The 25,334-nt window shown below is 38.6% G+C and overlaps 2 protein-coding genes across 4 annotated transcripts; one reads left to right on the forward strand and one right to left on the reverse strand.

Annotated features, from left to right (window-relative positions):
* The first annotated feature begins 4,126 nt into the window (after window positions 1-4,126).
* LOC114523678 (dopamine receptor 2-like) lies at window positions 4,127-10,776 on the forward strand. Of its 3 annotated transcripts, none has more exons than XM_028544675.1 (3): window positions 4,127-4,408; window positions 9,103-9,540; window positions 9,707-10,776. In XM_028544675.1, the coding sequence occupies exons 2-3, from the start codon at window positions 9,119-9,121 to the stop codon at window positions 10,461-10,463; spliced, it is 1,179 nt and encodes a 392-aa protein (XP_028400476.1). In that variant the 5' UTR covers window positions 4,127-4,408; window positions 9,103-9,118; the 3' UTR covers window positions 10,464-10,776. The 3 variants fall into 3 exon arrangements, with proteins under 3 accessions (XP_028400476.1, XP_028400477.1, XP_028400475.1); XM_028544676.1 differs by lacking the exon at window positions 4,127-4,408 and adding an exon at window positions 6,465-6,613; XM_028544674.1 differs by lacking the exon at window positions 4,127-4,408 and having other exon boundaries at window positions 9,010-9,540.
* A 2,066-nt stretch (window positions 10,777-12,842) lies between these two features.
* On the reverse strand, window positions 12,843-22,654 carry LOC114523807 (sacsin-like). The gene is made up of 4 exons (XM_028544840.1): window positions 22,545-22,654; window positions 19,918-22,300; window positions 14,020-19,494; window positions 12,843-13,629 (listed from the first exon to the last, which is right to left on the reverse strand). Exons 1-4 carry the CDS (start codon window positions 22,564-22,566, stop codon window positions 13,161-13,163), a joined length of 8,349 nt encoding a protein of 2,782 aa, XP_028400641.1. The 5' UTR covers window positions 22,567-22,654; the 3' UTR covers window positions 12,843-13,160.
* Window positions 22,655-25,334: the final 2,680 nt, after the last annotated feature.

The following is a 25,334-nucleotide window of genomic DNA, read 5'->3' on the forward strand; positions in this document are numbered from 1 at the left end:
CTATAATGCACTTATAAGAAAACTATAGCAAGTAAAAACCCAGCCCATGTAAACAGGAAATCTTATCAGATTTAAGCACGTTGGAAACTTACCAGAACCTTCTGCTGATATTAGCCCCTACATCTACATAATTATGACTTTGCATACATTATATGCACGTACATTCATTTTGAGTGTAAGGAAAACTCTAAGACCTCTAAAATGGTCACTTGAGTCCATCTTTGAAAGGTCTAGAGGTTTATTTCGTACGAGTTCAATTGTAAGAGAAACTTGGTCTCTGGTTCCCACGGTCCTCGCATGAATCACGATTCTCGCCTCACGCAATACCAGTTTCGTTTTTAACCAATCAAGATGTCGCGTGCGACGTTCGTCGCAATTCGACGCAAGTTCGCGAGCTTCAAGGAACTTCGTACGAGGACTGGAATACCGCCCCCAGAAGAGAAAAACCGTGTGAAACGAAAAACTCGTGTGCAACGCGGAAAATCGATATGGGAAGCCTATATACAACGAATGAGACTTATACATACCAAAATTTACTATAACGAATATTACACCAAAACAGGTGAAATTATAACAATGCGTGAAATGGATTTGGAGGTATTGAAAAAGTCTTTATGGAACAAAACGATCACATGCTATTGTTAAGATGATAACACGACTACCAAAATCGTGTTATTTACTTATTTCAACACCTCAAAGTCCATTTTTTGCTTCGTTAAATCCCGGTAACCAGGCTCATGCGAACAGCCTTTAAGAAGCACTTTCATATAGGCCTTCGATTTGGCAGAAATGCACAGGTTCAGGCCGTTCAGCTTTACCGTTATAGCACTGGGCATGGCCCGTTCTCAAGAGGTTGACATGTGCTTATAGTTATATTGCGTCTTGGATTGGAATATTTTACACACTTGGTTGGGAAATGACGCATACCATTCTCTAGTGACATATCTTAAATAAACATACTGATACGTGAGAGATTCAATATTGAGTAATACTTCAATTTACCGTTAAAACTGAGTTTTGCATCGATCTCAAATCCGAAGTAACAGCATTTAGGAGCGATCGACAGTTATAGATACGCAAGTTAAACTTTCCCCGCTCTATTATTAGTTAATTGAGCCAGGGTTTCGTTCGAGATTCTCCCAGAAGCTAGCTGGCATGCAGGAAGTATGGTTTCAGTTTGTATAACCTTATATATCTCTCCAATTCACATGGGCAGCAGAGATCATATGATAAGGGTTGAATAAACTATTGAAAGACATAAAGAAAGTATATTTCACATAAACATTTGATCGAAATAGAAAGACGGTATATATTTAGAAAAGCCAAATATCTCAGTTAATTAAAGAGGCGAAATTTGCAAGGCTGTGGGAATTCGACAGGTAAGTATATGTTTAATTTATTTGAATATACATAGACTTTGAACCTTTAATATATACATGTATCTCAACAGCCAATAATACACAGAATGTGGACTCTATTTCATAGTCATATAATTATATACAACTTTTTTACTAGTTATTCCTTTCATATATATAGCTATCATAATGTATATAACGATTCAGTATATTTGAAGTGCTTGGAGTTCATGGCTATATATGCATACATCAAATAGACTCAGTTTAAATAATACTTTGTCGGCATGTGTCAAGATGTTTCTAGCTATAGACTATATGTTAGACTATATTCCTCATTAAAAAGATTATCTTAAACGCTATATATTCTAGCTACATCTTACTGCGGAGGTAAGCTAAGGTAGTTATAACGCCCGTCAGCTAATATAATGCTTTATAGAATTCACTTTAGGTTACATATATATACATTGGATGTAATTAAACTCGGCTGTTTCAAAGCACTTTAAACGGGCGCGCTCCTAATTCAATTAATATAGTAACAATCAAATTTCATAGAAAATGTACATCTATACTTTCGGTGCATATATATATACTGTAGGTTCGTATTTCAATTGAAATTTAACGTGGCTAGTTGTGTTTTACATCAAAAAGCAAGGCTAGTGCATAATAGGTGTCAATATCAAAACATGAATTGCCCCGACAATGCCCATTTTCAGTTTTCATTACAGCGCCGCGGTAGGCATCGTGCGCTTGTACAGTGACATGCAGTGACAGCCATTCAATATAATGGAGTCCGATACCAATTAAGCCAACCTGTTTGGGTATATTGTGTGAATTAAGATTATACTACTGATGAAATTATATCATATTGTCAGCATGTATAAATAGACGCTAAACAAAGACTGTGTGATATTTGATCATAATATTCATGAGTCGGTATGCATTCATATATACGTGCAGGTATAACAACAGTTTTTAAAAAACAATATGCATTGGCTATATCCAGAAGTGTCATATATATCGATGATCTTCCGTTTGCAATAAATGCGAGGAAGTTCTCTTGTTAAGGATGTTATTTTATGAAGTCTATCAGCATGTGACCACGGCATGCTATGCCATTAACAGAGACCTTGCCGACAACTTGTAAACAATAAAATTCATAAACTTATAACACAAAAGAAATGTGTGTTTTAGAGACTCGAGAGGCTTTAGACGATGCCACGCTCTAAATATCTAAGTAAATAGAAGTAGCTTAGGAGATTGAACTGCGCATGTGTCATGGAATAATTAATTTTAAGGATCTCTTACATCCTTGAAAATTCAAAATTCTCCTTCTTAGCAATATTTGGTGTTTTTCAAAGGTGCTGAGCCAAGGGTACTTTGACAAATATTCGCAGTATATTTTCGTATATAGCATAAGGTATATACTACATTTCATGACCATTGTTATGAATAATAGTATAAATTATAATAAAAGTCCATTCATACTTCATTTTAAATGCATATATACATATATATATATATATATATATATATATATATATATATATATATATATAATATATATATATATAATGTGGATATCCTAACTTAATTATCGTCAATATTGTATTGTATGATAATTCGTTTGCAAAATTAAATGATTTCTCTCCGTGGCAACAAATGAGATGCCCTTAGCCCGCGTGTTGTAAGTACGGATAATGTTATAAGTAATAAGTCAAATATTTGATAGCGGTTGGCTGTATTTGCGCTGTGAAGACTTAATATTCTATTCATTGTTGCATTTTTTATTCAAACAGTCTTATATGACCTTAATACAATCAATCGATGTTATACTACAGGTATTCACCTGCGGTTTCAAGCTTCTGACAGCGGGAGGCCTCGAAACTTGCCGCCGAAGTGTTATATAAAAACAAAGCGCGCAGCACGTATTTTCCAGGCTTCCAGCAACATTTCAAAATGGCAGACTGGACTAAATAAAGTTGACAATACAGTGAAGATTTGCAAAACGTAACTCCGTTGAATGTGCTTGTTTATTTCTCTTTGGTTCGAAAAAGGACTTTATTCTACACGTAAGCAATTCATGAATCTTCGATTCTTATCAGTCTAATTTTAGACTTATACGTTGGATATAGAACCGTCCGTCTATAAATATGAGATCGAATATTAACTGTGAACTTTATTGCTGAGACTTTCAACAGCTAGAAAGTTATCATATTTTCACCTTTACTTAGAAAATTGTCCAGCATTCGAACAAAATTTACTTAATATATCTTTCAGTGTGATTACTAACAAAATTTCTCACATTTTCGAATATTCTAGAAATCCCCAAATCGCCCATCCATAACCATATAGCGTGACGCATGCACAAACATCATGTAAACGCAATGTTGCGTGCATGCATTTATTTCCGTGAAATCATTAGATTTATTGCTGTGAATTTAAGCTTCAAGTGGTGTGTATACCTGCTTACTGCACGTATAGATAGGCCCTCAGTTAAGCTGCAACTTTAATTGATTGAAACTCAACATTATGATATTTTAATATCAGTCTTATCGCTAATAAGTAACAACATTAAGGAAACACATGAAAAAAAAATCACCTCAAAATAGAACTGAAAATTTTTAACCTTTCAATTTTCTCTTCGTAATAAAAAACTGCTCGGTTATATTGGGCCGCTTTCGTCATTATAAGTAATATCAAAAATCAACAATTTTAGACTTTTAATTATTTCTTGCAACTAGAGCAATTATCGGTGATTCAAGCGGCATATATTACGAATATGATTATACGTGCATGCCGAAAGCATACGTTTTATGCAAAATGCTCTTTTGCTCCGCTGCATGGGAGGTGTCATCTGCTTCGAATAGATAAGGGCGCTTGACGGGCATGTAACGTGCATTGCTATATCGATAATTAAATGATGGATTTGATGATACGGCTCAAAAAACGTCGAATTTTTCGATGCTTGATACTTTTTTTGATGACAAGCGCGAGTTGTTGAGATTCAACATCTATAGTAGCTACCGTTGACTGCGGAGAAAGAACAAATTGTGGTAAGTGTGGGATGCATGCAGCTGCGCTATATATTCTCTACATATAAATGCATATGCGGGAAATTTTGACAAGCGAAAGTTGCATATATCTGCCTAGAAAATGATTATTTTTAAACGCATGCTTTTTACCTAAACTGCTATAGAAGTTTGAGTCAATAATATCGTTCATTCGGTCGTGAATTTACTCTGGAAACACACAAAGAAAAACGAACCGAAGCAAATTAGAGCTACATATAACAGAGGTAGCTCAAATCGACTAATTTTATTTTAATAAAAAGCTAGAGTTCCATTCAAGAGTTCGTTGTCCTTACGTTGAAGTATATGTTTACATTCATATGTAAGATGCCACGGCCAACTGAATGCTCAAAGGAGATCTAATGAAACAAAACACTACTTGAAAATAGAAAATATTGGCTTTATTTCAACGAGGGTGGCGGAACAAAGACATGCATGCAATATACTAATACTCGGTATTTTTTCTTTTCGAAGACGTCAAATTAAATAATAATACTTCTTAAATTGTATATATGTTGAAGAATCCGACTGGAATTATATGAGAAAAATTATCACATAAATGATATAACAACTTGAAACTCTTGAAAATTAATTTCATATGGTATTCGAATACAGCGTTGAAAGATATACCCGAAATTCTAATTACTCGTATACAAATTAGAGCATCGTAAATTAACATCGAATAACGATAGGACAAAAGGCGTCACTTGAGTCGGACCCTTTGAAGTTTGCGTTCGCAAAATGCGGAAACCTTCTCTTGTTCACTATTTGGCTTTCTGGCTAGAAAATTGCCCATTGCTTCCAACGATTGCCTAATCGAAACACGAGAGCCAACGTTCAAACGTTGAGAAGCCCTTCTGCAGGTCCGCTATTTATTCAACGAAAATACATCGCCGGCATATATAATTAGTGTAATTAGCGCCTGCTTTCCACTGAAGCTGACAAACCGAACTCTTTCATGGGATATTTTTGCCATGTAGTTTTTTACATCATAAAATGTTTTGGCAAACAAAATATATATCACGTATACGGTTCATCGGTTGCTTTATAAAAACCAACAAAAGCGAACTGAAATTATGATGGACCTTTTGAACGCTTATTACATGCATGACAACGTATATCAATCTGACCAAATGATATCGACGGCTCATGGAGCAGCACGAATATTTTCTAGAAACCAAGCAAATGTGGATTTTTAAGCAAATGTGGGCAACCAGAATCTTTAATATTTATTTCTTGGATTTACTTTTCTATCGATTTTCTTTCTTTTCTTAACCGAAAGAAGTCTGCAAGCTAAGTTCATATCCTGAACACAGCCTGGATTTTCGCTTACGCGCATGCGCAGTCTTACAAAGGTCAAGGTCGTGCCATTGCATGCATATGTTGAGAGGACAGCCACGAAACTAAAGACCTGAATTGTATTTAACGCACGGGCCCTAGAGAAGAGTTGAATTCTGCATTTAACCTGTCCTTGCTAATGGACGACTTGCGCTTTAGACTAGATTTTGATGGAAGTAACTAGAAGGAAATAAATTACCACAGCTAGAAAGATCTTACTTTAATTACTGCAAATGCAAGTTTGGTTGTGAAATTTTGTAAAATACGTAACTTTTGTAAAATGTGTAACTAAATTAGCTACAAACTTCCGGCCGTAATTCAAAAGTATACAAAATTCGTGAACTTTGCATGGCTATATTTTCCGTAATTTACAACAACTCCCAGCCAAACTTGGCAGTTTTACTAATTTTAGTAAGCTCCTTCAGTAAATGTCCTTTTTATCATCGATGTAAGAAATTAGCCTAAAGCACAAGTCAAGTCGTCCATTGGTACATCACCTCTACAATCATTATGTTTGTCACTTAACATCTTACCGCCGCGAGTCAAAATGTAACTGCGATAATAACACATTGCATCTGCGTAAACGAAATGTTCATTATTAAAGGCCATTTCAATTTGTCCACATTTGCACATAAATAGGAATTTCATGAATAATTGAATGTGAAAATTTAGATTCTGAGACACTCAACGTCCGAACCGCAAAGCATGAAAGATCAATAGTTTAAGATGCCGCAAAATTCTATTTAAAACCATATTAGCGCGTCAAATTTAACGCAATTGAACTTTGAATTCTTATACAAAAGTATAAAACACGAAAGGGAGAAGAAAGCTTCGGGGAAAATACTTCGAATCGTAAGTACAATTTAACATATATAATGTGTGTGCAAACGGCTTTTATTCATGCATATATTGACATAGGAAAATAATGAACAGCGTGATTCAATGATCCACAGTTGAATATATTTCATTTTCAGTCTACCCATGTTAACTATATATGATAGTTTTTTGTTTACCATTAGGCTGACGTGCTCGCAACTGTCACAATTCGCAAAACCCCCGCGAAAGTTAGGTTAAAATGTGAAATATATTTGTTATCTTAATATATGAGTGGACGTTTGCTAATAATTTCGGCTCGCAACAGGCAAACGGAGAGCGTGTTGACGTGCGTTCCCTACAATGTGACGAAAATTGAATTAATGTTGCCGTTGGGAGAAAATTTCTCAATCGCTACAAACTCTGCAGTAATTTATGCGCGGGAAATATGAACCCGCGATGAAATTTGCAAACCAATATAATATAAACAGCATCAAACGCAGTGGAAAAACCCTACGGATTGGTAAATGGGTAAATTATAGTTTGGTTTGAGAATGAAATATGTGTTGTCGAGGGTAATGAAAACATTGGCGAACTAAGTTAAACCAAACAAATTATGCTTTCACAGTTTCACATGCAGTGATGCAGCTATATGCACGTACAAGTAACATATTATGTAATATGTATTTATAATTATGGAGTGAGCTAGACTGATACAGTAGTACGTACGGCTTAAATTAAAATTAGTAAAATTAAAAGGTTTTGTTGTTTTCGTTTCAAAGAGACCGCACGAGACTCCATGGAAACAGCCTTCCCGGCTTAAGAAGATACAATAAGCACGTAATCAAAACATGCCTTGAATATATCTAAGTTGGTCTAGCCTGCAAAAGTTGTCGGAGCAATATAGATTAAAAAAAATCCACAAGAGTTGAACAGAAAAACATAATGAATATATAAAGGAGTTACTCTTTGGCTTGCTATGCCGTTGGATAGAAAGCAGTAAAAATGCATAGGGTTTTAAGGCACTTCTTGATATTTTAAAACAAAAGCTGTTGTTTGACATGCCAATATTCGATATCCAGCTGTGAATGTTATTACCTAATGTCTGGCGCATTTAGAAACGAATATACATCGAGTTCGAACAATAATTATAAGTTTATCACAACCAGTTTATGCAAACCAGTCGTTTGTAGTCGCAGCGAGTGGGAAGATAAATCAATAGAAGAATTAAATCAAGTTTTAGAAAACCATCTTGCACCAGTTGCACGTCGTACAGGTTCTTCGGGGAATCGATCATTAGACTTAGTGTCTTCAGCAACCGATAAAATTTACTACGCGACCTGACATTTGAGTTAAGCGTATTAGGTACTAAATGCCATTTAGAATGATTCTCATAAATTATTCCTAAACATTCACTATTTAAGAAATAGAAAACATTTTCCGTGTTTCTATACAGTTATAGAAACACGCGTGGGAGTTTGGGAGAACGAGAAATAATCAGTGGGAAAACGAGCCCGTAGGGCGAGTTTTTCCACGTTATTTCGAGTTCTCCCAAACTCCCACAAGTGTTTCTATAACTGTATAGAAACACAGGAAAAAATGTTTTCTATTTCTTTTATAATATAACTCAATAAAAAGATTTTGTACAAATATTATAATTCGATTCAATTACAAATTCTCACTACATTACTTCGCTTGACCAGTTCGGCGGGAAAATTCCCGTGTTTCTATACAGTTATAGAAACACGCTTCTCGACCAATCAGCACGCGCGTACTATAAATGTTATATTATAAATTCCTTTTCAATTATTCTAGTTTTTATGTTGTATATATATTCCTGTCTGTCAGGAAACGGAGTAATACTGAAAGAGGTCCAATTATTCCTAAGCCTCTAAATTTTGACACAGACAATGGCGGCCTAACCGCATGCCAAGTTGTTTTACGGCTGGAAGGTCAGAGCGTGCATGAATTAATTCTTTGATTGCAAGATGTAATTCCTGTGCAATATGGTTTTCTGTAAGTTATGTTTCACTTCGGAGTTGCATTTTAAATTTTCTTCCGGAAGTTTTGCAATCGGTAAAAATATTTCCAGAACAACGTTCTAATTCAGTAGTTGCCGAAGGCAGTAGTGATCATAGACTGATTAAAAATTAATTTCCGAAGAAAAATTGCTTCTTGTACTTCGACAAATGCATATTTCCCCCGATACAGCGATACTATTTTGAAAATATTATGATAAATGTTTTCGTTGATTGGATGAAAACGTAGAACATTGATTTTTTTTCGATACTATTTTGAAAATATTATGATAAATAGTTTTCTTGATTGGATGGAAACGCAGAACATTAGTAAATGCCCCGCCTCTGTCAATTAACTTGCGCCCACATCAAAATATGCCGAAAAGCTCAGAGGGTTTCTAGCAAAGGACCAGGCAATGACTGAAATAATTAAAGATAACAATGTGAGAGACGTCTGAAGATAAAAAATTACCAAAAATTCGAATAACATAAACTCATGTCCTTTTCTAGGCCATACAAAGAAATAATGGAAAACCTATTTAACACTTCAACAACAACCACAATAACATCCACTGCGTTCCGTTCCGACCGTCGTACGACAATCGACGAAGATGCACTTCATTTAAGCGTTACGATCGTGCTGAGTGTGTTCATATTCGTATCCGTGATCGGGAACAGTCTTGTATGTTTTGTTTTCTACAAGCAAATGGGCCTACGCAGAGTCGTCTACTATCCTATCATATCATTGGCCGTCGCCGACCTGCTGTGCGGGGCGTTGGCCATGCCCGCGTATATCGCGAAAAAGCACGTGCGCGGTGGATGGTGGGAAGGTTTCACCTGCGATGTATTCCGTTTTACATATTTCTTCACGGAGTACGCTTCGGTGTTGAGTCTGATGGCGATCAGCCTCGAGCGTTTCATTGCAGTCAGCAAACCTGTTACACACAGGTAAGGTCAATATCACACTCGGATTTATGGCTGTTTATGGAAAGGGGGTAACGTTAATTTGTTCTCTTGAAAAACAAAAGTAAACTTTGTAGAGCCAACCAAGATGGCGCCGAATGATTGATTATGACGTCATATGCAAACCAAGAATTATTTTATAAATTTCTAGGATGTGGTTATCGAAGAAGAAGATGATTGCTTTCCTAACGATATCATGGCTCGACGCCGCAGTTGTAGCGGCCCTACCTTTCTTTTGGCAAAAAGGCACCGAAGACGAACCGTGCGTTTACGACCCGACCCGAGAGTGGAGCTTAATGGTGATTACGACAAACGTGTTCGCGCCCTTTCTCGTAATGTTATTCTGTCACGTGTATACAGTAAGTTACGCGTTGAGATTTTCTCGGAATAGAAAGTCAGAACTCTTAGAGAAAGGGAACAACCCCACGAGCTCGCAATACGAATGGCAGCCGGCGGTCGAGATGAAGGATAAAAACACCCAAAAAAGGGAACGCGATATAACACGTACTTTGGGACTGGTGGTCGGGGCCTTCGTGATTTGTTGGGGCCCTTCAACCTTTTACTATTTTCTCCGAATGGTCTGCCCGCATTGCTTCCAGCCATCATTCAAGAACATCAAACCGATATTCAACGCGGTCGTGAAACTCATGACGTTCCTAAATTCGTGCGTGAATCCGCTGATCTATTACTGGCTCAATCGCTTGCTCAGGAACGCGTTCTACGAATCGCTGTTGGGAAAGGAGAGGATGAGAAAACGAAACGCTGAGCGTGTTAGCGCGATGCTGCGTGAAAACTCGCCCGTTAACAGTTCCTCACATAAAAATAGAAGTAGCTGGAACACGAAAAAAAGACTTCTTGACACAAACGACTCCGACGAGAGGACTTCCAAGACTCAAACACTCGTTTGATAGGCAAATATTTTCTTATTACGAAATTCACGGCAGTTTGAAATCATTTCAAAACATTAAATGCTCAATAAGAGCAATAGTTTGTTCGCAAAAAATATTCCCGCCTTTTTTGTTGATTTTAAAAAAATGCACGAATCAATAATCATACGGTTATCCTTACTGTAATTTAATGGTCACAAACTAAACGATAGCGATGATGAGCAGTTAGAAAATAAACAAGACTGTCAGAAGTAAAATTACTTACTTTTGTTCCCTTGTAAAGCAGAAATAAGCTTAGTTGAATAAACCAAGAATCCAAGATGGCGCCTAATAACAAATCAATCATGACCTCATATGTAAACAAAGTATAGTTTATGAAACTGCAAGGTTAGTTCTCGTTTTTAAGCCTGAAATTGGCTAAGAGTTTATATTGAGTATACGTTTTATCAGTAAAAAACTGTTGTAAATTCATTTAAGTAGCAATAAAACGAAACGCATCGCCTAGGATTTCATGTCGAAAGTCGAAACCGGCGAGGGATGGTAATTTGAGATGAAAATGCCGGATTGCTTGCAGCTAGAATAGCTTTTCCAAGTTTTAGCTGAAACATTGGATGTCAAGGTTTGTGGTACGTGCCCGAAAATATCGAGCCTCAGTCACCATGCAGTGTAAAAACACCGAAAAGAAATGAGTGTAGTGTAGGTATAGGTCACTTGCTGTATACAATCTCGCACCCAAAGTCATAAATGGAATGTCTATGGACAAGAGATTTAGCTAGACACAGTAAGCGGGCAGTCCTGGGGTTTGTACAGGATGGATAATTTAGAGGTTTGCACATGCAATTCTATTGTGTAGTCATTGGATTGGTGATTGATTTCACTGATTAACACATGAATCTTTAATCTGGACTGAGTATCAACTGTTGAAAACTGTTGCAGTCTGACAATATTTATGCTTATGTGCCTTGGATACAGCCAAGGGTACTAATCAGTTTGCTCTTACTAAGGTGTGGTTCTACATTTTATTTTTAATAAGGAATAAGTTTGCACTTGAGGCAGCTGTGACCATTTATATTGATACAATTTCATAATAAATATAATTTCATATCAATTGCAAAATAAACTTGTTTATTCTACAATATAAAGTTGGTTTACTTTGCTAGCATGAGGTTAATAGGTTGGCAAGATTATTATCTGGGGAGGGGGGGGGTTCTCAGGTACAAAATATATGGAGAGGGGGAAGGTGACAAAATACCCCCCCCCACACCAATCAAAAGAAAAGGGTTCTTGTTGAACACTTGTATATACTTTATACACTTCCTTTTGTTTATCCAGACAAAATCTTATAAACAGACTACATGTATGGGTTATATAAAATTTAGAAAACAGATATCCTTGTAATTTTACTTTTTGCCATTCATGAGCACAACCAACCCAATTAGTGTCAAAACAGCAGCAACTATAACATTACGATTAAATATATCCATCTCTTTTGTGACATGCCGTTTTTCAAATTTCTCTTTCATGGCAAAATTCCTTTTCCTCCTTTTCATTGCTTCCTGATTGTACTTTATCATCCAGTCATCAAAATCATAAACAATCCTTTTCCCATGAAAATGTTGCGCTTGCTGTTGTCTATTGGTTTGCTGCGCCTTTGGGTTGTGTGTTATCGATAACCCTCGGTCGTATTTCCTTCTGTCTGGCACATTTCCCAGTACGTTATATGCTTCGTTTATCGCAGTAAAATAATCATGTGCCTTTTCAGATTGGTTTGTGTCTGGGTGATAGAGCTTTGACAGCCTGTAATATGCCTGTTTTATTTCATCTTGTGTGGCATTTGGAGTCACTTTTAAAATCGTGTAATAGTTTTGTTGCCCAGTATTAAACCTTAAATTCGAACTCAAACTTCTGCTAAGTGTCAAAGATACTATTCTCGCTAGCCGGTTGACCCCATCTCGCTTGCAAAATTTCCCACATATGGACATATTTGAATTGCTATCAAAGCAGCTTTTTCTTGCGATAATGGGCAGTTTTACCGTGTATTTACGTAGTTTAGTATCTATTTACCTTCCGTATCCACCATAATGATATAAAGTAGTCTTTTTCTTGTCATAAAAGTCGTTTTTTGAAGCGATATTTTGGGTAAATATTAGGAGAATTGAGCAATTTTATAATTGAGTATGCACTACCAATCTACCATGCGATCAGCGGAAAACGGTAGTGGGATACTTCAAATAAATGCGCATGCGAATCAGTCTCGTACCAATTCTAAGAATATTTTCATGAGGAAAGATGGAATGTTCCATTAAACGAGGAGAAAAAAGATCAACTTGTGAAATAATAATAATATAATTGAAAGACATTATCTTAATAAGGTGTTATATAATACATAATATTGAGCTACTGAATTACTAGTAACACACGTTACCACAACAGAATTGGCACAGGGGGGAGGGAGGACAACAAGTTTCTTGTTTCAATAAATTTGTCTTGTACCAATTTGTAGCAAGCATTTTAACGGCAACCGGTGCCAATCCCACTTAAAGATTATATCGGTTCCCTGCCCCTGTACTATTATTATATTGTAGTATTGATTAATACTAAAATTGGTACTTAAAACAACCTGCATAGAATTGGACACACAGACAAGCAAAACGCCTCGCTAAACGCCTTATCTTCACCTCGCTAAAAAATTAGATATGCACAAAATTACAATCTGCGCTAACCATTCTCGTTGTTATTCAATTCATTGTCAGCAAAGTCAAACAGTTTGGATGCTTCTTCCACGGCCGTCTCTGCTTCATCGTCGCTGAAAGCCTCACACGGGGCGACGTCAAACGGGTGACGATTAGGATAACGAGTATTCAAGTAATAGTTGGAAAATCGTTCCACCGATTCCATGGCAGTCTCATCCATTAGACCTGTTTCTTCGGTGAATTTGATTGCTAAATCCTCCACATCGTGAGAGCGTAGCAATTTTCCAGAGATGCCACAGTGGTGAAATAGCAAGGCTTTCAAGCATTTCTCCACCACTTGATGGCTCTGGAAACAAGCAATGGCATTATAAGGAGTACCACATCGGAGGAGCCACCTCGCACCGCCCAAGTCACTCTCTGATTGACGCAGCCATCGCTTAGCCTCACCAGGTTCTTTTTCAAAAAATTTCTCATCTTCAGTGTGGTCTTCGGTCCTGAAAAATTCGTTTGATGTTATTCTGGACGCCCCCAACTATTTTAGACATAATTTTAAATCTAGTCGTCAAAATATAATCATTATAGTATTCGTGTCTGTTACATCGATCTAAGCTATTTCTACAGCTAAACTACTTGACTGACGTATTCTTGTCAGTAACATCAAAGCTGTTAAATACAGCTAAACTTTATTTCGACATATGTTAGAGTACGTGCTCATATATCCAATTAAACAAAAATAGACTAGCGATGGCAACATTACGAAACTTAACAACATAAAACGATCAATTCTGTCTAACGTACTCCTCTACGTATATCCTGGTGTTTGGTATGTAAAATAACATTTCCTACGGAGGAATATGAGGAAGTTTTGTACTTGTTTACTTTACCTGGAATCTTCACCCGTACGACCTCGACGACCACCACGTGAACTGGGACCAATACTATATCCCCCATGAGACTTAGCACTACGCTTTTTACCCCTGCCAGTCCTCAGACGTTCACCATTCGCTTCTACATGACTTTTGCTCCCATGACCATCATCATCACTCCCAGAGTCCAATAACATTTCATCGTCCGAGTCTGGGATGTCATCAGCGCTTTTGGATGTACTGCAAGTAATACCAAGTTTATCCAAAGCTTTTGATATTTCGCTTGGCAATGAGCAGTGGAGCATTGCAATTAATCCCTTTTCCTTTTGAATGCAATCTCCAAGAATCTGGTTAACACAAGTGGCAGTAAAAGTCAGTCCTCCGTCACCTTTCAATTTGTGTTGCATGTACAATGCCCATTTCCCTTTTTCCTGAACGGCATAACAACTCTCCTCTAAATTCATAAAGACATCATCTGCATCACGAAGAATCACATGAACTTTTATGCAATCGAATCCTGCACACTTTATCTCGACTTCCGTTTGAAGTTTTTTTATTCTTTGCTCAAATTCCTGTGGCTTTTGTTGATCGTGGACTAGTAAGCGCTTAAGCCCATCCTGAAATTCATCAGATCGAATCAGATTCTGAAATTGTTCTTGAAATTTGCATATGACACCACCTCGAGCTTCAGGACATATGGAAAGCTTGCTCTCTAGGGCGATTCTTTCCTGGATTATATCAGAGAACTTCGTGGGAATCAAATGCTGTGGAAGTGCATTAATATAGCAATCAGGGGGCTTTTTAAGGGCACACTCTGTGAATCGCAACAGAATCTGAGATTGAAGGCTATTTCTGATATCCGTGTAACGTGGCGAAACTTCGTAAATCATTTCAGAGGACTTTAAAAGTTGTTGACTTTCATTTGGCAAATACAAGACATCGATGCCATCAACATTTCCGCCTTTTTCTAGTAAATTAAAAATAAGACGCATCGCAAACCGCACTTTGTTGTCCAGGTCAGAAGAGAGCGTTCCTTCTCCGATCTGTTCGCGAATGGATGTCAAAACGTGTGCAACCTGCAGCGGTGTTGGTTTCACAGTTGCACCGAGCCGTTTAAGAAAGTGCTGTAATTCTCCAAATTCAATTGGTACGGGGTAAAGAAATGGCTGCAAAGGGTATGATTCAGAAATCCTGAACACCAGCTGTTCTGCTTTCACGAACGTTTTACCTTCCTGCAAAAATATGCATGAACTACCTTTCAGGCGACGACCAATATCTAAACAAACTTCAGCGCATCTGTCATCTGGGTTACGACCGCAGTATTGCATGGTACCAGACAGGAACTGGTAAATCAGTTTCGTGATTTCCTTTAAACGTTCACCATCAACTGATTCGAGGCAAGGTGAGTTGACTATGTTTTGCAGATGATCGAGTACTTTGATATATTCTGGTCCAGAATAAGCAATACCAAGGTTGTTAAACTTTGTGACATCGATTGGTTGCGCCCAGTCTGGAAGAAGTGGAACAGTAGTCCATGATATGAGTCTGCGATCCCACGGAACAGCATCACGGAACGCGATGAAAGGTGGATAGCTGTTTTGTGGACACTGGTACTGCTCGTGAATTAAGGCTAGTTCATCTGCCACTTTGGCTGAGGTAATAAACTTGATTTGCGATACCTTGGAAAGGAATTTTTCTTTTTGCAAGGCTTTTCTTGAAAATAGACACTTCACAAGTTTTTCGGATTGAAAGCGGCTTTGTCGGTTACTAAAAGAACGTCCATTCATGGCCACCGTTCTACAAAATTGGAGAAATAACTGAGGTGTAACCTCAACTTGCAATCCGATCTCGCGAAGTAGTTGTGACCAAGTTGCATCATTGAATGGCGGCGGAGGAAATTTCTTGAGATCGTCTGCAAACATTGCTTTAAACACGTCGTTGTGTTGGCAGAAGAGGTCAGATGCAAAATAGAGGTGCCCATTCTCGTCAGGAATACAAGGAGTTTCTTTCATAGTCTTCAAGAATATGGTCTTGTAAGATGATTTACCTTGTGGCAATGACGGAAATACTTCCTCATTGATGTATTCTAAATGTTTTATTTGACTTTCTCTGGTGAAAATTTTGAAATATTGAAAGACAAACTCCACGTAAAATTGTGTGACATTGTGACCGCCTCTAACGCGAAGATCTGTGTAAAGTTCCTTGAGTGTGGATAATGCGTCTGAGCTCAGGAAAAGACATTCAGTTCGATTTTGAAGTGCACCTAGCTGTTGTGTTGGGACACCAGGAGGAACGAGGACATAAGTGGAGAAGTGACCAAGCAAGCGTACAAAATTTCCATCCAAAGCTTTATGAAACGGCAAATCCTTTACCATTTCCCTGCATTTTTCCAAATTCCCTGACCTTTTGTAGTTATCTTGCACAAACCGAAGAAAGCTACGAATATCGTCTTCGTAAACTTTTGAAATGTCGAGTTCGTTTGACTTCAACATGTGGCAAAGCACAACCAAGACATCCTCCGCGTTATGAGGGTGAGCAACATAAGAATCAGTTATGGCACCAATGTTTTCTGTATTCCTGAAAACTTTTTTCCGAAGGGTAATCTTTTTGTTTAGTACTGGACATTCCAGCTCAGTCAAGAACGTGCGAACTTTCTCTTTTTCAGCAGATTCGTCATTCCTTAGAACGGGCATATCCAAAATATATTTTGCGTCTTGAAGCGTCACAAGCTTTCCACAAGTCGTCGGAACCACCGGCCATTTCGATAGGCAATCTAATCTGACCGAATCCTCACCGGGCTGAGGCCTGGCGTAGTTTTGCAAGAAGTCCCAAAACCGTTTAAGCCACTTTTTTAATGGTATTCTTCCAGCTAAGAGTGCCTGTGTTCCATCATCTTCAACAGCTTTTAAGACATTGTTTGTGAACACACCCGGAAGTAGTCCAGCCAAGTTTTCAACTGTAAAATTTCGGATAACATTCTCTTCTGCTTTGGTAGTGCTTCGCGGGAATTGACAGACAATTTCAGCATGAACAAATAAGTGCGCCTGAGTTGGAAAAAGGTCCCCAAATTCTGAAAGAAATACAGGCTGGTTTGGTCGAAAAACTCGAAGGTAGCCATCTTGTGTTAGAAGAAGAGGCAAGCCTGATAGTCTTTGGTCAAAATTGTCATCTTCCCGGCAATACTCTACCAACTCAGACAATTCAGCGATACTGTTAACTGGGGTGGTTTCTAATTTTTTCGGAAGATTTCCAATCACACAAGTGGATCTTTGTGATTTAAATTCTCTTAGGAAACTAATTACGCTTGCAGGTCTGATCCGATTCGAACTTATCCCAGCAGATGCAAGACTGCGGTATATTCGGTTTGGAGCGCGCAGCAACACGGGCAGTCCAATTCTTAATAACAGATGCAAAAAGTCATTCTTCAATTCAGTAGACTCCTTGAAATATCCTTCGTCAACTGAGAGCCAACTTTTACATGCAAAACTTTGAGGATTGGGTTCTTCGGTATCACCGTTTACCGATATCTCATGGCCGAAGACACAACTTGCATCATTTCCCGACTCAGTTGGAACAAGCAATGGCAACACTTTTGCACTTGTGTGTCCAAGATAACGATACAATCCAGTAGTAAGGACTTCCCACGGAGAATCGCTCGAAACCCTCGGGAACAAATTATGGTAACGTGATAGTTGGCTGTCATTCTTATCATCACACAGATGATTACGAGCTTCTAAGATCAAAGCTGCGTAAGCAGGAGCTAACACACAGCTTTTCATGAAGTCATTCCATTCACATTTTCCTCCTTTCCCATCAGTTTCGGTCCAAAGACCACGTCTTGTGCTATCCAAAGCGAAATGACCATTGATATGAATTGGTAGGCCAGTGTAGTTCTCTGGGAGAGGCAAGAAGCAATACACTATGCCACGCATTGCTTCTTCCCTCGTGGAGGAGAATTCTTCCTGGTCGGAGAATGTTTCCAATTCTCTGTCCGAAGATGATTCTTCCTTGTTCAAAGACGATTCGGATATGTCATAGAATGATTCCTCCGATTCGGACATTTCTTCCTTCTCTTCGTCAGATGCTGATTCTTCATTGTCCCAGTATAAATCTTCCTTGTCCGAAGATGATCTTTCTTCGTTGGACGACGATTCTTCCTTGTCGAAAGATGATTCGTCTACGTCGATGAATGACAGTTCTGATTCAGAAGATGTTTCTACTTCGTCGGAAGATGATTCACCCTTATCAGAAGACGATGAAAGAGTCCATATAGGGGCTGCCAAGCCACCGCGTGGAAGTAGACCGAGCGTCAGACCATTTGGGACTTTCCCGTGTTCTCGATCATAAATTTCAGAGGCTTGAGTATCTGATCCAATACACTTCTGTATCAACCATTTCCCGACTTTCTTCTTGTTTTCCTTAATCGTCATTGTGTAACTAATTTCTTTCCATCCAATTTCTGCTGTTGAACAGTCGTGAAGATCCACAATTTTTCGTGCTAGCTCTCTTCGCTTTAATTCATCTTCTGGAGCAATATTGGACTCAGTCCGATAAATTTTTTTGAGCTTGTTGTTATGAATTTTCGAAAATGTTATCTTCTTAACATGATTTAAAAACAACAACGACTTTTGGGCTTCCTTTTGGAAGGTCTGGAAAAGTTTTTCCATGTCCGGCGACTCAGCAGAAATCTCGGATTCATTTCGTTTTCTTCTCAATGGGAAACGAAACATTGTGCAACCTTCTAATTTGAAATGGTCAGCAAGATATCCGTCGAGTGTACTCGAGTATATATCTCGAAATCTGGCATCCATCGACTGGAATATCTTTCCACGATCATGATCAAAATATCGGGAATGAGGATCGAGAAACACAAGGGTGTCGTCGTTGGATAAAAAGCTGGGACAGTCGGTAAGGTGGTAAACACAATTGAACCCAATTCCATATTTCCCCGTCATTTCTGGAGTATTTCGCTTGCTTCCTTTACCAAGATTTCTAATCCCATCGAGATCTTTCTCCTTAAATGGTCTGTCATTGTACACACAAAGTGCTGGACCTTGTATTTCCGCCGACGTTTCTAACTTTGTCACCACTCTTTCACGTTCAAGAGATCGAGTGTCGTGTATAAAGTGTATCTCCGAGGCTTTAGCATCGTCAGCATTTTGCAAAAGTTCCTTCAAAATTCCGTCAGCAGGATATCCATCAAGAATTCCGCTTAGTCGGTCGGTTAGCTCTTCATGTTGTTCAAACGACTCACCATAGCGAATGGGTAGTGCGTAATCATCCAGTATACGATTCTTCAAAGATTTTGCGCCCAGAGCATAGGCTGTTTGCGGTGGTACTTTCTCGTGGACCTTTATATTATCTTCCGGATCTTCAAGCCATAAACACAGGTTGACCACGATATCTTTGCTTCGTCGGAGAATGCTATCAGTGTCCGGAAGTGGAATCTCACCAATGTAATCCTTCACGGCGGGATTTTGTACATCTATTTGACTGATGAAAAATATTGCAGTTTGTAATTCATCGCCACTCAGAGCACTTCCACGTTTTGTTTTTTCTAGTTCGTAAAGGGCGCTGATGTAATCTTCATCATCAAATGTGTTTTTGATTTCCATCCTTTCAAAAAGAATGCGATAGTCTCTTTTGTAGTCGGATGGTAAGGTGAATAGAAATGGAGCTCCATCTCCTTTGGACGTATAAGCTACTTTATTGCTTCGCACAAACTTGCCTTGAAGAAACAAGCAATTTCGTTTACTTAGCTCGCTCAGAGAACTTTCTACGATCTTATGATTAAAGAATTCGTATATTTTCTGACAGATTGACTCAATTGCGAGCCTTACTCCCGGCTCTTTTTTCCCATTTTCAGTTAACCGGCTCCAAAATTTAATTGCTTCGTCTAACTGTTGAATAACAAACTTATCTTCGGGACGACGGCTTGAAAATCCCAGGAGCTTTTTCACTTGTTCACTCAGCTTCCCACAACCGCTTTTCTTAGATGTGTTTACAATAAGACAGGACGATCCGATAAGCTTGGCATCCTTCGGTAGGAAAATTTCGCTTGACGAAAAAAGCTGTAGTGAAGGCAAAGTCATTGATCCTCTCCAAGGTAGAAGATATGTTTCAACTGGTTTGTTCGACACTGGCAAAAACTTCACATGTTGAAGAAAACTTCGATGTAGATTTAACGGTAGTTCATCTATTCGCTTGTTAATGTAGATTATTAACTTTCGACACCGTTCGAGATCTCTAGTTTTGGCAACCGACTGAGCTCTTTCGTGGATTCCGGCCCAATCAAGATCCTTCACCATACCAAGTGTTTCTAAAACATACAATCTGTTTTCAGTACGCAGGCCATGTCCAACAGGAAAACGGTGATCTTGCTCGGAAAACAACCCCGCCGCAGCACTGAACGGGTGGATAAGTTGAGTAGGCCTCGATAGGGTTTCTTCTTTTTCTGATACAGAAATACAGGTATTTGCTTTGAAAAGGTCAATTTCGTGGAGACAGTGGCTGGAAAGTGGTTCATCTTCTTTCATAATTCGATCCAAACCGAAGCAAACGATAGCATCTCTTCGGGAACGAGATAGCGTTCTGATGTTTACAAAAAAGTAAGACTTCATAAACTGGGTGAACGACAAAGTACGTCGTTGTAGGATGCCACCTTGGTCGAATTTCGCTAGAGTCTTGAATATCTTAGGAGGTAGGTATATAACATGTATCCCTAGTGATGTTAATACTTTCACTGCTTTCTTGTAGATTCCCGTAAAATCATCGCTCAATATGAGACCGTCGTTTATACTCATCCAGTGTCCATCGCTGTAAAATAACTTCGTTTTTGGATCCAACAATACACTGCAGATTTTCTGAACTAGCTTCTCCCAAGATTTCATATCAACGGTGTCACTGCTTGGCCACAGACTGTAAAATTCGTAATCCTTAATCTTACCGATCCAATCTTTCATGTTTTCAAGAAGCATGATATAAGCTCTGGCTAATGCATCCTCCATCAGTGCTTCGTTCCACTTCACCTCGACGGGTTGGTTTCCTGTAGTCGATCGTTTCCAAATTTCAACGCGATTAGACATGATGGCAAAAAAGCCGTTGACATGCACAGGAAGCCCAGTCGTAATAGACAATGGAAGAAAACAGAACAGTTCCCCAGAAAGATCTGGGTTGGAATTCTGATTAGAAGAAACGACGAACGCTGCCCCACCACAGGGCAAGAAACCACGAGCTTTCCCTTCTTGTGAGCGAGCAATTTTGAGGCAATCCTTAGTCCCACTTGTTGAAACTACAAGCCAAGTTTGATCACTTCTGTATCGACGTTCACATCGGCTTAATTCCGATTGCTCCTTTGTAGTAACAATGTTAACAAGTTCACAACTTGATGGGAATTCACTACAGGACTTTTGAGATTCACGGTATTTTTTCCACCATTTGGAACACTGTTTGATAAACGGTTTTTTGCTTTTCACGCCTTCCTGACTGACAACCTTAACACTTGGTTTCTTCACAGAGAGCACCAATCGCATTTCGTCTGGTTCGTCTAATCCATCCAATTTAAAGATTTCTACCTCTTTTACATGTTGGGAGAAGATTAAAAGATTCGAGGCGCATTCACAAATGCTACGAACAATAGCTTGAATCTTGTCTCGACCATATGGGGATTTGATGATATCACTGGTTCTTGCTTGGGCGGCCGTGCGGAAAGGGAAACGGAATAATGTTCCGTCGTAGTAGAATTCATGACGTGTTTCCGTTGTGTTGCAACCAAAGACGCCATTGTATGGCTGAAACTGATCCTGGTAACGTGTTAGGGACTCTGGTTTCTCGGAAAGATTGATGTGGATTCCAGGACGGGATCTGTCCTTAATGTGACGTTCTTCTAAATGGTGAGTGTTCGGATCAAATACCACCAAGTGTTCTCGGCTGATGAAACTTGGAACGTCTGTGAGGTGATAGACGGCGTTGAAACCAAGACCAAACCTACCAATCTTTGAAATATCCTCGACTTTCGTTTCTCCTGCAAGCTTGTTGATGTTTTCAAAATCATCGTCAGTGAAAACAGCGTCGTTGTAAGCCCACAATGCCGGTCCTTGGCATTCAGCCATGCCAGGGGAGAAAAGACTCCTCGTTCTTCCTTTTCTCCAGTCCACCAAAAACTTGACTTTAGTAGCTCCAGCATCGTCTGCATTTTGAATCAATTCTTTAAAAATACCGACGCCGTCTTTGTACTCACGGAGTATATTACGTAGACGAGTTGTGAGTGGTTCATACTGTCCTGTCTGTTCAAAGAGATCTGTTGAAAAAAACGTCGTACAGTAATATCGATGTATTCACAGCTGTTATTGTATAACTATAGGTAAATCAATAAATAAATTGGGGAAAATAATAGCAATACAATTCAGGCCAGGACCAAATCTCAAAATTATTAATTGGATCAGTACTGATACTATATAAGGTCTTTAAATTAAGGACCATGTTAAATACTGTTTAGCAGTATTTGCCAACTGGATACTGGACACAATTTAATTTTTACCTACCTTCCTCAAACAGCATTGCCATTTTCCATATATTTCTGCAGAAATGGAAGTAGCTGCATTCAAGGTAGAATGATGTGCCCGCGATTACATAGCGTGACGACCTATGTAGCTCCTTTCTATCAGCTACAATCACCTAAATTGTCAAATCATGACGTCAAATTTCGGCCGAATCATAAATGCCCAAAAGGCAAATGTTTGCTTGTGCAAATCCCTTCCCCCACAAATCATTCTTCCTAACAAGGTGTCTACATTTGTAAAAATGCAGGCAGAATTCTCATAGTGCCACAGAGATACAACACACATGCAAATAGGCCTTGGGACTACAATTCATATAATAAATGGGACCGCTGTAATTGGCGAAAGCTGGCAAATGTTGGCAAAGTTGAATAAATAAATTCAATCTTCGTTTCCTTGGGGGAGGGGGGTGGGGCGTTAAAATGGTCTTTTGCATGTAGCTATGTTATAGGATTCAGTTACATTCGGCTGAATACTTTGTATGGCGGCAGATTACATACAGTTATAACCGAGAACCATCATTTCACCCGTATACCAAAGACAAAGTGCAGTTTTTGTGTTCTGTATAGCCAATATTCTGTATTTTCAAATATAGTTTTACTTTGTATTTTTTAAAGTCGTCTGCTACCGTGCCAGCCGTGCATGGTTACAAAATAGAATTAATGACTGGCAAACAAACAAATACACTACGATATATAGTCTACCTTTCGCACTGACAGGCCAAAATGTCGTAATAGAATCCGCGAATACACAAGGAATCGAAATAAATATTTTAGGATCTGATAGTTCTAGGCGTCGACAGCTGCAAATCTCAGAATTTAACGCATTATTTACAACGTCTGCATCTCAAGACGCGGGAAGTATGTCAGTAGTACTATTTGAAACTACAGATGTGTGCGGAATTATTCTTCTAAGACATAATGTCATTAATGACAATGACAATGTTTTCAACAAAGCTGTTGTGTTGTATCAATTTGATGGCGATGTGATTAACAAATACTCACGACATTCCTCGGGACTTAAATCTACCTCGCCTTGCCATCCTACGTATGATATATACGCTTAGTAACGCAGTGTACATAGTGACTCTACATTGTGGATTTGTGGTGTGTTAGTCGGCCTATAGTGTTTATAGTGTTGTGGTGTGTTAGTCGGCCTATAGTGTGCTGTTTATTATTATTAATTTTATCGAAGTGGCTAGACAGCCGGCAGCCGGCTGTATAGTTTTTACTTGTCAAGCCTAAATAACCGGCAGCCGGCCATATTGTTGCTTGAAGTCAGCTTGAAATACTAAACGGCCGGCAGTATTCTTCGTTTGCGATGGCGTAATTTCGGGATTTCAGTTGGTGTGCAAGTATGAAGAAATATATTTTTGTAAGGCTTCTAGTCAATATCGTTGCTGGAACCAAAAATTATGTAGTGCCAGGTTTGGTTAATATTAAAGTATGTATATAGACTGTATAGACGGGTTGCAATGTTTGTGTTGGAGGCGGAAGTACTTATTATTAAACTACAAAAATTAATGATTGGTCGCTTGATGTTGTTAAATCTATGTTAGTGAAAATGATTTATTGATTTCTCTTCTGCCTCCAGTGCAATCTAAACAAATTACGTCACGAGAAATCCATCTTTACATCAAAATGTGTAAATATGATTTTAGTTATCAAAATATTATTATTAAGTATAAGTGTTCATTGTCTTATATACCAAAGTCTAGTAATTAGTGACCAGTTTTATACGTGCTTAGCTTTGCATTTGCTGCAAAACCAATTCTTGTCTTGGGTGGTCTTTTCAGTAAGTACATTTAATATGATACCAACACAGGCACCTTTCACATGCTACACTTTCATCTTTGCTGCTGATTGTGGTTGAACATCCAGGACATATCCACTTTGTCTTGTTCTTTTTTTCACTGACATTAAGAACAACTTTCCATGCATTGGCAACAAAATATTTCTCAATCCTATTCAAATCGACATTCTCTTTGTCACGAATCATGTCTGGAAGCTTAAGAGGATTTGTTTCGACTTCTTCTGGTGGTATTAAATCACCACTTTGGATTGCGTTGTTAGCAACTGAACAACGGACAAAGCACTCTAAAAGAATCCTGTCCTTTTCTACTGCTTTCACCTTGCAAAATGGCAGCAACCCTTTCTTTGCTTTCTTTACTTTGGGTAGCCCAATGACAGTTAATTCCGCTCCTTTGGGCCTTCCTCTCTTGAGCATTTTCGGTGGCATTTTTATGTTTTTAAGCTCTTTCTGCTTGCAATCATTTTCTTTGCTCTTTACTTGTGAAGATGTACCAGCAGTCTTAGACTTATCAGCGAGGATGGTGGAGAAGTTTTGGCAACGTCACCTGGAACATTTGATTTGTTTTTCTACTGGCCTTCTTTTGATCACGGGGAATGGGACCAAAATCTCTTTTATCATAGGGTATGTCATGATCTTTGTTACGAAAATGTTCGTTTTGGGTTTTGGTGGGCTTTTCTTCATCAATATTTGTTGTGTCTTCAGTGTTGCTGCATCTTCCAAGACTGTCTTGTGCTTGCCAAAGGTTGAGAATTTGTTGCAGATCAGCCATTCTACTGTCAAATGTCTTCATTCCGCCTTCACTTGCCAGTGAAGCCAGGGTTCGTGCCACATTCATTGCCTTGTGGAATTTCTGGGCTTGCGTCAAAGTGGTAGATTTCTCTTTACTTTCATGAAGGACATCGACGTTGCTGATGCCGCATGTGGTTGGCACATTGGCTGCCTCAGAAGCTTTATTAGTATTCA

Source organism: Dendronephthya gigantea, unplaced genomic scaffold (genome assembly GCF_004324835.1).
Source record: "Dendronephthya gigantea isolate DGI-Jeju-01 unplaced genomic scaffold, DenGig_1.0 000028F, whole genome shotgun sequence".
NCBI classification, from domain to species: Eukaryota; Metazoa; Cnidaria; class Anthozoa; order Malacalcyonacea; family Nephtheidae; genus Dendronephthya; species Dendronephthya gigantea.